We start from the raw sequence: 13,124 nt of genomic DNA, 5'->3' as shown, positions 1-13,124 counted from the left end.
ATCCCTTCCTTGGTGGATTCTGCCCTCGGTGAACAGGGGCAGGATTGCTCAGCAGCAGCTCAGCATAAAGAGCTTTTTGGGTACAAAACCCAAGTGTGGTGTTTCCAGAGGCCCCAGGGTCTGTCCAGTGCAGGGCTGTGCTGCAGATCCTTGTGGGCCCTGCTCCTGCTTCCTGGGAGAGGGGTTTGCAGCCCAGCCCAGGGAACAGTCCAAAGGAATGCTGCTGGATTTCTTGAGGAAGCCAGCTGTTGATAGTCCCCTCTGCTTTGTAAATGCAAGTGAATGGTTCCTGCAGAGCCTTGTGCAGTGTGCAGGGCTGGAGCACAGAGCACACTCTAGATCCTCATCAAACATGCTGGCACAACAAGGGATGCTCAGGGAGCCTGTGAAAAGCAGCAGGGTTGTTTTCTTAGCAAAAATATTTTACTAACATCACTGTTTTAAAAATTGGTCAAAGTTCAAAGTAGTCTGGTTTTTGAGAATGACGTATCAGGTTTTCAGTAATTTTTTCTCCAGATTTGTTTTACTTCATACTTACTCTGAAATTGTGCTTACAAATTAATTAATTGGCCTAAAGTGAGTACTTCAAACCTGTCAACATTGCTGTCATTAGACTTTTCTCGTGTCATTTTTAAGTGGGCAGTAACTTGCAGCAGTTCTCCTTTGGAGGGCAGGGTTCTTTTGGAATTACACAAGACCAAATAGACTTATTCAGGTGAAAGGTTGCCTTTGATCCCTGTGAAGGAGACCAGACTTCCCGTAAAGTTGAGTGGTACTTCCAGAATCTCTAAGCTTTCTCTACTGGAATCTCTAAGCTAGATTTTCAATATATGGTATTTCCTGGATCCCTATGTTAAATCCAACAATCTGATGGTGTGGAGAAGGGGAAGAAAAACAAACTCTATGTAACTTCAATAGATATAAATTCAATAAATACTCTGATATTGACTGAGTACTGAGTTACATATCCCAACAGAGATCTCATGCATAGTGTGATTTAATAAAAATAGGGGCTAGGTTAACAGTAAAACTAGGAAGTTACATGACTTTCATAGAGGTAAAAAAATAAGTAAGGCAAATTGATATTCCTGCTTTTCCAGCTTTTGCATTCTGATTTTTACCAGATTTTTCTACTGCACAGTCCCAGCTGTCTGTTCATTGTTTAATGTGCTTTAACACTTTCTGATCAACTCTTGCCATTTCCTCCTGGAAACTTCCTGCCTGGGTCAGCAACTAGCCCAGGTATCTGGGATGAGTTCCCAAGGAAAATTTCACCATCCATGCCTCCTGACTTCTGAACTTTAGGTCTACAAAGGAAGTATTAGTAAAGACTTCTTTCTGCAAGTCCTCAGCTGTGCAGGCAGGTGATATGACACCCAGACACATGTAGGTCCCCAGGAGCACAGATGTGTAACAGTCTTTTCACAGTGGTTTGTGAAATTCTGCTCCTTTGAAGCTTCAGCCACCTGCTTGCCACCAACTAATTCAATTACATCTTAGCAATTTTCCAGTTATATACCATGAATCCACCAGAGGAAACCTGGGAAGAAGACCTAAGATTGAAAAGTAACTGAAATTTTTGAATGGCTAAAACTTGAATTCAGCTTGGCTTGGTTGCAGCTGTGGAACCATTGCCTGTTGGATAGTGTTGCACCTATTCCCTGCAATTTGCCATAGAAACAGCTGCAGGAATGATAAAGGCTGGCAGAATTGCTCCATGGTTCCAGGAGGGATACTGTGAACATACTCAAACTCATCATTCAGCCTTCTACCAGTTAACCTCTTCTTTATAAAGAAGAAGTCAGTATATATGAAAAACCATGTAGCAGATTAATTTGCTTGGGAAATGTAGGCTTATTTTTTTTCCAAATTAGTAAGATTATGTAATACTGTACTTTGCATCTGTGTGTGTATGGAGCAACTGATTGTTTCTCCAGGTCCTTAGAGATGAGTTTCTTACTGATACAAATAATCGGTAAACACAGAATTTTCATGAAAATTCAGTATTGAGTTCATTTTATTCATGTCGATGAGGCTGGTGAGTTTTAATTGCAGGTTGCAAATTGAACTCTCAACTTCTGAGTGAAATCAGATTTACAAAAAGAAATCTCAAGTGCAAGGACAACGGACAAGCAAATCTGTTACAGAGCACAGAAATGACATGGTGATTCATATGGATTTATATAACAGGGTTTCCAAGAGAGATGATGTATTTGAATGTATAACTGTGTATCACACAGCTGACTTTTTCTTACTGTCATTTTTTTATGCTGGAAAAAAATCTTTTGGACGTTTCTGTTTGGGTTTCAATCCACTTTTTTTTTCATTTGACAATGATGATAGAAATTAAGGAGCTATTAACAAATCTCAGAATTTTGTCTAATCAAACAAAGTGTAATACAACTGAAAGGCATATAAATCAGTTCTTTCCTGGGAGAAGTGACACCCTGTGGATTATAAGTCAGACCTAGAAGAGCAACTTCCTTGAGAATCATAACCACTCATCAGGAAATATGATATCAGACTTGTTTGCTGGCAGCAACTGTTTAAATACTGAATGTGTTCTAAGCAAATTTAAATTAGAAGAGTTCAATTGCTTGAGAAAGCCACCTGAGGACTACAGAACTGAAGAGTATTTTTCCAGGTCCTTGCTCGCAGTGACTTTACTTGCTCACAGGGACTTTAAATGTTCTTTGCAGCCAGAGGCATTAAAACCTGGTCATGGTGTCCTCTCTGCATTTTACTGGCTGCTCAAGAGACCAGGAATGATGCCTGGGACAGGTTCACTGGGGTTGAACTCTGGCTGTTGCAGCTCAGGTCTATGGGAGATGATCCCAAGTGTATGGCAGAAGTACAGGAAATTTCCATAGGAAACACCTGTCACTTCCTGGGGAGAAGTGGAGCTCAAAGAAGTGGATGGGAAGCTGTGTTTGGGCAGAGTAGGTCTTACCCTGAGTCACAGATGTTGGTCACAAACCTTGCTGAAGATCTGTGCATTCTCTGCAGGAATTGTGCTGAAGGCTGAGTTGGACAGGGTAGGGACCAGAACTTGTGGAAGTGTGGAAATGCAAATAAAAGAGCAATTGGTGATACTGTTCACAAAATAATTGGGGAATTAGTCCCCCCTTTACTCTGTGGCTTTCCTAGCATGGCCAGAACCACTCTGGGTTTGCTGATCAGTTTTTTTCCTGTAATCAAGGTACTGGATGGCAGGTAGTATCTGTATAGCAACATCTGGATTTCAGTCATCTTCTGTCTAAATAACTTACTTAAATATTAAACAAATCTTCTAAAAGTGATGAAGATAGTTGCTTTAGAGGCCAGATCGACAGTTTAATGTTGCTAGATGTAATCTGGTAGTAGACTGATTGTACAGATGACTGATGCTGTCCCCAACAGATAAATATACAAAATATTTTTTTTAAAAAGGGTTGACGTGATTATGATCTGGCCTGTGATTGGATTCCTAAGTCTTACTGTATTTATGTATTTCAAAAGTGAAACCAGCAAGTGTGTGTTTATAATTATGTACTAAAATGGGCATGGTATTTTTCAGGATATTGTAATACAGAGGAGATTTGGATAAACCAAGAAATGCTACTTTTTAGTACATCCAGTATTTGCACATTCAAAGCTACCAACAGTGCAGCTTCTCCCCCTCTGGTTTGACCCAACTGTTCTGTGATCATGTCAGGTTTAGCAGGTCTTTCTTCCTACTCCTCCTCCTCTTCCAATATCTCCAGTTACAGGTTGCAGCCATTTTCTGGCATGAAAAGGGTGATCTGCAACCTGAAAAGTGGCCCTGCTATCTAATTAACAGCTCTTTAATGTAAATTTCTGTGCCTTTTCTGGAACTTGAGAGCCCAGCTGGTCTCCTAACACCTGTCTTCAGAAACTGTCCCACCTTTCCGTGATGATTCCCAGTTGGAGCTGCTGTCTCAGCCCAGCCCAGCTCTGGAGGTGGGGTTGTGCTACTGCTCTTTCCTTCCTCTTGTGCTCCTAGAAAAGCTTTCTGTGGCAGGCTTGTTTTCTCCCCAGCTCAGACTTAATTGAGGTATAACACTGATACTTTATTACTTGGGAGGCCCTTCTAACTGCAGCTCTTCTTTCCTAGAGGGATAGAGGATGTCCAGAGCTGCTGGGTTGGGGAGTGTCTTGTGTGAGGATGGGAATGATAGACACAGGAACCTGAGGGGTGACATGAAGCACAGCAGGACAGAGGGTTCCCATCTCAGCTGGAGGCATGGTTCATTTGTAGTTTGGTTACTATAGCAGTGGAGTGCAGCTTAGTTTCAAAACGATATAGACAAGCCTTTCAGAGATTTTTGGTAAGTGCAAATGTATTTCTGAAGAGTGGTCTCAAAACCCAGTAAATTACACTTGTTAAAATTAAAGGATAACCCCTGAGTGCACGACAAAGCCAAAGAGGCCATGGGTTAGAGTGAACTCCAGCTAAAGAGCCACCAGCCAGCACAGAGCCAAGAATTGAGAAATGTCCCCCAAATTCCTTATTTTCTGCTGAGAAATTGGCTGGGGATTCACTTCTGGTTTGGAGGCAGAGTTACAGCAGTGGTGGGGAGAGGTGCTCAGCTGGAACTACTGACCTGCACAGAGCATGGAGCTGTAGAAGGAGCGTCCTGAAGGGTGGCTCCAGGGGCTGTGGGATGCTGGGCTGTTTCCTGGGGTTGCTGAAGGGTGGGTGTGAGATTCTGGGCTGTTTCCTGGCATTAGTAAGATTCTTGGTGTTTCTCATATAATTAGATATGATTTGCCTTCCCAGGAGTCTGCTGAAGGTATGCAGTAGAGAGTTGGTCCAATTTTATTTTCATATTTGTTCTTTCTTCTCATAAGAGAAAAATCTCATGTTTGTTTGGTTTACAATTAGTTCCTCCGAAAAAGATTCATTTCAAAGTGAGGTGTATGTGACTCTCATTTTGACAGCGGTGTAAAGTGAAGTTGGCTTGTGAATTAGTGTATTGGTGAAGGATGGCCCAGAGAGAAATAAATCTGTGTTTCAGGAAACTTAATCCTTCCAGGGCTGGTGACTGATCCATAACTTAGTTCTTGCATCCAGACTTTCACTTCAGCTTTATTAAACCATGGCTCAAACTGCATATCACAGTAGTTCCCCTTTTAAGGATTAATTATGTGAGTCTGCTTTGTAAAACTTCAAGTTTCCTTTCCTTCTTTTTTTTTTTTTTTTTTTTTTTTAAAGACTTCATTTATCAGTGTTTTGGTAAAGCACATGAGTATTAGTGCAGAAAATTATTTAATCAGGCTAAACCCTTTCACATTTTTAATTAAAGTTCTGACGCTGAAGTAATAATTACCATTTCAGCATTTAATAGATTCCTTTCAGTAAGATGTGACTAGAGTTTCCCAGATGTGGCTTTTGGGAAAGCAGCCATGGGTTTCTTAAAGGGCAGTCAGCAATTGGGGCAGGGCTGCCCAGGTTTGGTGGGCTTTGGTGAAGGCTATTTTTTAAAGCCTTTATAATGAACAGAAATGTTCATTTGTTACTAGGAGAGGAAGTGAGCAAGTTGTTAGTTTGGTCCCAGAATTTTTAAAAAGGTGCTAAAACTTCACACTCCATTTGAAAGCATTAAGTTTGCAGTGACAGGATTCTGCTTGTAATGTGAAGGTGAATGCTACAATGTTTGGAGAAATTCCAATTCAGAGTATCATCTTACTGTCAGGTTAGTCTGCTCTCAACTACAGAGTCTTTCTGCTCCTAACCTTGCTGTTGGAAGTCAGCCTCTGGAAAATACTCTTACTTTTAAGCTCTGCACACACAGAAGAACTTTGTGAACTCAGTAAACCATGTAAATTGCCTTGCTTTTCTTGCTGATTCCCGTTCCCAAGTGCATTGTCAGAATATGTCAGAAATTGTCAAGGTTCCTTCTAAGACTAAAATAGCTGTGCTCAAAGGGATATGAGGATCAATATTGAAAATCCCATCTATCTGCTTTTTCCTTTCTTGTCTTAACGTGGAGTGTAGGGTTTGCCTTTCTGTGCTTTGACAGATGTGCAGTGTTAGTTGTAAAGACTTTTTTTTATTTTTTTATTTTTTTATTATTATTATTTTTGGTGGGTGAGAGGGGAGGTTTGGGGTATCTTCAGCATGGCATTTTTTCAAACATTTTTCATGTGCTTAGGTGCATCCAAGCAGAAGTCAAGTTCCCTGCAGGTAGCAGATAAGGACCTACTGCCACCTTTTCACCCATACCAGCCTTTGGAATGCATAGTAGAAGAGACTGAAGGCAAGCTGAATGAACTTGGACAGAGAATTAGTGCTATTGAAAAAGCACAACTTAAATCATTGGAATTAATTCAAGGTGAACCTTTAAATAAGGATAAGATTGAAGAACTTAAAAAGAACAGAGAAGAACAAGTACAGAAGAAGAAGAAAATATTGAAGGAGCTGCAGAAGGTGGAGAGGCAGTTGCAGATGAAAACCCAACAGCAGTTTACCAAAGAATATTTGGAGACCAAAGGTCAGACAGACACACCACCTGCCCTGCAGCAGCAGTGCTCACTGACAGGGGTCTTCCCAGAAGTGGAAGCCGATAAGGGTCTGCCAGAGGATAACTTTTCAGGGTTACCTCAGGTTGACACAATCTTGTCTAAAGATGATGAGAAACACCAGTCTCCACCACCTGCTGAACAAATAGAGTTTGTCCCTATCCAGCCTTTGCCAGCACCGCAATGTAATTTTTCTGGTAACTTAGGTTATAATGGGACAGAGTCTCTTGAACTTCAGAAAGCATTAGGGAATCAGCAGAATGTAGGACAGCAGCAGCAAATTGCTGGGCAGGGGCTCTTAGTTCAAGAACCAGACGGATTAATGGTTGCCACTCCAGCACAGACGCTTACCGACACTCTTGATGACCTAATAGCAGGTGGGTTAAGAAATATACCTGTTTTTGCATTAATTTGTGTGCTCAGTTTCCCCTCTCTCTCCTTCCCTCCAAATACGTCTTGGGGTTTTCCAGTTTGGGAATACTTGCTTAAGAATAAAATTCCTGATTAGTGCTATTAATCCTAACAGTGACTTCCAATTCTAACATGACACTTTTAAATATCTTTTTTTCCAAAGTGCAAAACTTCCTGTACTGGACACCTGTTTTAGCCCCTTTGGTTCCATCTTTTTCTGCGCTTCTTTAAAAAGCCTCATCATGAGTTAATTAGTAGTGCCCATTAGGAAACCCAAAAGCATGATTTATAGCTTCTGTAGAATTTTCTATGCAGAATTTTCTTCAATGTGGTAGCCATCTCTAGAAAGAACCAAATTGTTGTCACTTTTGTGGACAAACACTTCCCTCTCCTTGCTGCTGGAGCTTAAGCACAGCCTGGAATCCGCGTGCACCCGCTCGTCCTGTGATGGCTTGTGTTTGCAGAACCCCTGCTAAACCCTGGGTGTTGCACAGGAATATCTGCTGGTTAGATGTTCCACATGGCAAAAACGTGTCCTGTTAGCTGGATGGAAAGCAAAAACCCCAGCATCCTTCCACGTGTTGGTACGGTGTGAAGAGGAATGGGAATGCCCACACCTCGGGTTGTGTGAGTCCCCTTGTGCAGAAACAGGGATCACTTTGGGTGACTTCATTTCGTGGACTTGACTAGGATTGAGGTTTGCTGCTGGAGGTATGTAGGATATAGCCAGTGTTGTTTGGTCTGTAGTTCTTTTTTACTCGGTGTTTTTCAACTTTTCTTTGTACCTTGTGCCTGTATCCCTGCCCATTATTTTCCTGTCTGTCTCCCCCTGCCCCTCCCGTTTCGTAGTCACTGCCGTGTCCTCTGGTGTCAAGGCTGTAGAAGTGTGCAGTGAGATCTTTGGCCAGCCATTCCTGGGAGCCTTTGGAATGGTGATTGCATCAAGCTCATGCAAGTTAAGACTACTTGTGACTTTGGAAACCAGAGCTGGTGGAGTAGTGGGGTGGTCGTATCCTTGCTGCAATTCCAGTTGTTTTATAGAGTATTGGTTTTAGTTCCCCCTGTTCTGACACAGTGAGCCTCCCTCCCTGCTCTGTGGTCCTCTTCAGAATACTCAGCAACATTAAAGCATTCTCAATTTTTATTACTCACAGTTTTAGTCCTGGAGTGTATAAGGAGGAAATTTAAATGGGTAATACAAAACATAATCAACAAAGGATTAATCTTGGGAGTAGCTGCTGTTGCAGAGGTTTGAACGTGTCTGGCACAAGGCCATGGAATCTGTACCCTCTTGTGGTCAGCAGCTCATTCTACAGCCACAAACTCAGTGTCCCCACTGTGAAAAGTGCTGCAGTCCAGCTGAGTGTGAGAACTGTGCTGTGGGAAAAAAATTGCAGACAACTAGAAAAATTCTTATCTTGAAAATAATTTTTAAAAGTTGACTAGACATTGGTTTGCTTTCTGAAAACAGCTACTGGTTTTGCTAAATGATTAAAGACATTTTTTTGCTAAGACATGATTCAAAAATCACTACAAATAGCGTCTTCTTCTGCATTTAGAAATGACATTTGCAGAAATGCAACTTGAGGAATCTTTAGCAGTTGAGTTCCAGAGGCTTCTTTAAAGATGTATTGATACTACTTTATTGAAATACATTTTGTTCTGAAACTCATAAGTTTCTTTCACGCCCCACCAAAAAAAATTGTCAGAAGATAGATATCTTTCTCACTTTGTAAATCCAGACTCTGTAAAAGTGATCTCCATGTAAGTTATAATCCTACCACATCTCAGATTTATAGCCATGTAAAAACAAACTGCAAATTTATCTACTTGTTTTCTGAAGTCTTTTATCCATATCTAAAATGGACTTTTCCCACAAACTTACCAATTAGTCCTTAATTTTATAGAGAAATTTTGAGCAGTAAGAACTGTTACAAGATCTGTTTTTACGTGTCCACTACAGATGCCAGATAAAATGGTTCAGGGGCTTGTGCCTGGTGCATGGGAAGCCTGGGGTTTAGGGAGCTTGTGTCCCACACTCAGGGTGTCATTGAGGGCTCCCCTTGATCCCACTGCTGGAGCTGCAGTGATGTAAGTGAGTGACTCTGGGTTTAGAAGAGGTATGAGCATTTTTATTCCTTCTGAGTATTTCAGTTTGTGTGGGGACTGCTTCAGAAGAAGAGAAATTATTTTTCCCTCTGCCCTGAAATACCTTTTACTGTTGCTCTTAGCAGTGGTAATATACAGAGGAAACCACAGGGATGCTCCAAGGGCTGGAGCCCCTCTGCTCTGGACCAGGCTGGGAGAGCTGAGGGTGTTCACCTGGAGAAGAGAAGGTTCTAGGGAGAGTTCAGAACCTGACAGTGCCCAAAGGGGCTCCAGGAGAGGGACTTTGGACAAAGGTCTGGAGGGACAGGACAAGAGGGAATGGCTTCCCACTGCCAGAGAGCAGGGTTAGATGGGATATTGGGAAGAAATTTCTCCCTGTGAGGCTGATGAGGCCCTGAGTTTGCCCAAAGAAGCTGTGGCTGCCCCTTGATCTCTGGAAGTGTCCAAGGCCAGGTTGGACAGGGCCTGGAGGAACCTGGGACAGTGGAAGGTCCTGCCCATGGCAGGGGGAAGAATGAGGTGAGCTTTAAGGTCCCTTCCAACCCAAACCATTCTGGAATTCTGTGATGTAGGAGGCAAATCTTCCCAAGCCTCAGTTGGGACCAGTTGTAAGGGAGAACTTCAATTTCTGTGAAGCTACAAATTGGTATTTTGCTGACCAACTTGAGTGACAACATACATAAATGGAATACTTACCTTACAATAATGCTGGCAGGGTGTTTAGGTGGTGGATGTCAAGGTGCAAAGCGTCAGTGAGTCATGGCCCACATCCCTTCTTCCATAAAACTACACAGAAGCAGCAAAGTAACTTTTGGAAAGCTAAAACCTGAAAATTAAAGCAGCTCTCAACATTCTACTCCAGAATGTTTCATTTGTGATGGAGTTTATTTTGACGCGCTGCTGCAAAAATCTTGCACCTAATAGTACATTAAAGGTGTGACTTACTACAGTGAGAATTTTAACCAGGTTTACAAAAGAGACAGACTTGGTGCAATTTAAAGTGGGAAACCAATAAATTAATTTGGAACACAGCTATCATTTTCATTACTCGGTATCAATTTGGTTTCTTGGAGCCTCTTGTCCTGCATATTTGGAGTTTCAGTTCAGTTCACCTTCTGCATTTTCCATTGTAAATTTCTTAGTTATATCTGAATTGAGGCTTTTTTCTGGTTTAGGGTATTAGACGAGGAACTTTTTTATGTTGCTGGGGTTTGTCTCTAGTTGGAATATTTTTGTTTCTCTTTGTTTTGCTCAGCTGGTATTTTTAGTCAAGAGACTGTGTGTGCTTTTCTGTCGCACTCTCGTCCTGTGAGCTGATGTTTCCAAACTGAAATTTCAAATGTGTTCTGAGAAATGTTGTTGTCTGATTCTGACATTCTGCTGTAGTTGGTGATAGAGAATTACGGTATTTTAAGGTAAGGATTTGGAAGGTGACATCTGAGTTACTGTGTTGAGGACTGGTGTTTGGAGTAAAACTGGTCACTGGGACAATCTGGAGTGAGGAATGGTGAGCCATGAAAGGAGCTGCAGTTACCAACGTGCAAAAGCCTCTGCAGTAGCAGGTTACTGAGAAGCTGCCTGGACAGGCTGAAAGGCTGCTCAGGCTTGAAAAAGGATGATTCTCACTGTCCTGAAAATCCCAGTTCCTTTGAGGAAAGAGGAACTGAAATCTAAGTCCAGTATTCCTGAATGCCAGTGCTCATGTCATGACAGCAGTTGCATAGCCACAGTTTCAGCTACAGCTGAAATCTCATCCAGAGCAGCTTGCTTCAGGGGCTGTCAATGCTCCAGAGTTGTATTTGGATAAATTACCACGTTCTTGCTTTTTTTGTTTTGTTTTACTCCTGTTTCCTTGATATTTTTTCATAACTTTGAAAATAGTCATCCATGTGTTTAAAGAGCAACATTCAACTTCTAACTCAGACCTTTTGGAGCATTGCAAACCCTTCGTAGGACATAGGAAATCTGGATTTTGTCATGTATAGGATAATTTTTTTCTATAAGGAAGTCTTTTGAATATTGAAGTCTATGGACACATCTAAAATCTCTGTCACAAAATTGGTGTTTCCCTAGAGTCAAGGGCAAGCCGTGTCAGTGCTGCTTTCACTGCAAAGCTGTGGTACCACAGACGTTCCATGTTTGTGCCAGGTTGGAACCATTGCTGAAAGGTCATTTTCAAGTTAAAAATCTGCATTTTGCTGTGTAACTTGAGCTGAGATAAAAGAGCCCCATGAATCTGGAGTCAGAAGTTCTCAGGCTGTTTTTGCTCCACAGAGCACAAATAACTCTGCTCCTCCATGGGCCCAGATTGCCAACCACACTGAGGAAATAAAAAATAGCATTTTGAAAAATCCTGCCGTTTTGTAAACTCAGTAGTTATAGAGGGGGTGATTAATTGATGGGTGTTGTAGGAATATTTGTTAGATTTTATTTTAAACCATATTTTAGGGTATCAGTGCAGAGTTTATCTTAATTTCTGCTGCCTTTGATGTTCTCTCTCATGTTTAATATTATTACTGTGCACATGAAGTGCTTAGTGCACACTCGTATGTTTCAAACACATGATGAAAATCCAAAGTATGCAAGAAATACTTTGATATTTCCAGTCATGGTTGTGAAATACAGAGAATTTGTGGAACCTGTGACAGCAACACTGAATATATTACTTTAGGACCCTTAAACTGCCTCCAGTGGAGTCCCTCTGCACACCCTGCTCTGCATGCACAGCACATGCATGTGGTTTTCTGTGTATCTGTAGCTGCAAGGGCTGAAAAAATTGAGCCAGTGTCTTCCACGAGGAAGGGCCAGCTTGATTTAACAGAAATCCTTAACAGGATGATATGGTTTCAGTATATTGGAAAGACTAATATGTAGAAATCCAGTTATTATCTTGCACTTCAGTGCATTAAGCAAGAAAACAATCATTTTGAACTAATTAGTGCTCATTTGCTGCTGTAAGTGATAATCCATAGTGAGCAGATGAAGGTGGGAATTTTTGTATTTGAAACTTTTAATACAAATCTGGTTTGCTTATGGAAGTCATAACGGAAATTCAGATCTGGTACTTCACTGCTTAAATGCATTGACCAAATGTTAATGCTGGTTTTGCCTTTGCTCCAAGGAGAACTCTGCTTAAAAAATGCAACTGAAAGTGGAACCTCCCCAGAGTTCAGTGAACCCTCCTGCCATATTTCCAGAACCCAATGGAAGTGACTCCTCTTGCCCTGCTTCAGTGTGTGTTCCCTTTGTCAGGCACTGGAAGCTCTGTAGGCTGAATTAGTGGAATTAATGGTCATGTTGGGGCTTTATGACTTTTCTGTCAACACCATTTTCCTATGACTAATTGCTGGTGTGTAATCTGTCAATGAAATGAGGAAGGTTGAGCTGGGAAAGGTTTGCAAAATTTGTCTCCAAGTCATACACAGGTTTGAGTTCATCCTTTGTCTTCCCTTAACGCTTGGATAAAAACAAAATGCTGCTGCTTATTTCTTACCTGTAGCCATTAGTGTTTTCCTTTAGTTGCTTCTTCCAGGAATGCTGCTAAATATTGTGTGTTTTGGAATAACTAAAGCTCACCAGGTGTTCCAGCTGATGAGACTACACAATAGAGATATTTGACAATCCAGCAGTGACAGTACCTGTCAAATCCAGCTGCTCTATCAGCAGGGATTACTGAAGCTAAAGCAGACACAGAGTCGGTGTGTTAGACCTTTCTGGCAGGTAATCCCAGCTGATTACAGGGATCCAGGCTCCTCTTGGACTCTCATCAGGTTACAGACGCAGGCAGGAGTCCTGGCTCTGCAGTGGATGTCCAGGGAGATTTCTCTGCTTGCTGATTTAAAACTAGGTGAAAAAATCTGATTCTCAATTATTAGTTTTTTAATTGTTAATTTTTTTAAAAATAAGATAAAGTTGCATTCCTTGTGTGCCTGAGCAATGCTGGATCTCAGGATGACATCTTTTACAGACCGTCCATCAATCAGAACAAATTTTAGGAAGCACAGACAGTTTTCAGCTTTCTTATTTTTGTTGACTGCCCCCTTCTGTCTGCTTCCATTCCACTTTCCTGGGTTGGTTTAACT

General features: G+C 41.5%; 1 protein-coding gene across 9 annotated transcripts in view; it reads left to right on the top strand.

Annotated features, from left to right (window-relative positions):
• The window catches only part of ANKHD1 (ankyrin repeat and KH domain containing 1), a 99,451-nt gene that overhangs the window by 56,904 nt on the left and 29,423 nt on the right, over positions 1-13,124 (top strand). For 8 of the 9 annotated variants that reach the window (XM_066328909.1, XM_066328912.1, XM_066328911.1 and 5 more), the window contains exon 15: positions 6,156-6,899. The exons of the other annotated variant lie outside the window; for it this stretch is intronic. In XM_066328909.1, coding sequence (XP_066185006.1) covers positions 6,156-6,899 — 744 coding nt within the window. The remainder of the gene's footprint in view (positions 1-6,155; positions 6,900-13,124) is intronic. 9 annotated transcript variants of the gene reach the window in all.

The sequence above is a fragment of the Sylvia atricapilla genome, chromosome 14 (assembly GCF_009819655.1).
Source record: "Sylvia atricapilla isolate bSylAtr1 chromosome 14, bSylAtr1.pri, whole genome shotgun sequence".
NCBI classification, from domain to species: Eukaryota; Metazoa; Chordata; class Aves; order Passeriformes; family Sylviidae; genus Sylvia; species Sylvia atricapilla.
The sequence above is the reverse complement of the archived record's forward strand: the minus strand, read 5'-3'. Positions and strand labels throughout refer to the sequence as shown.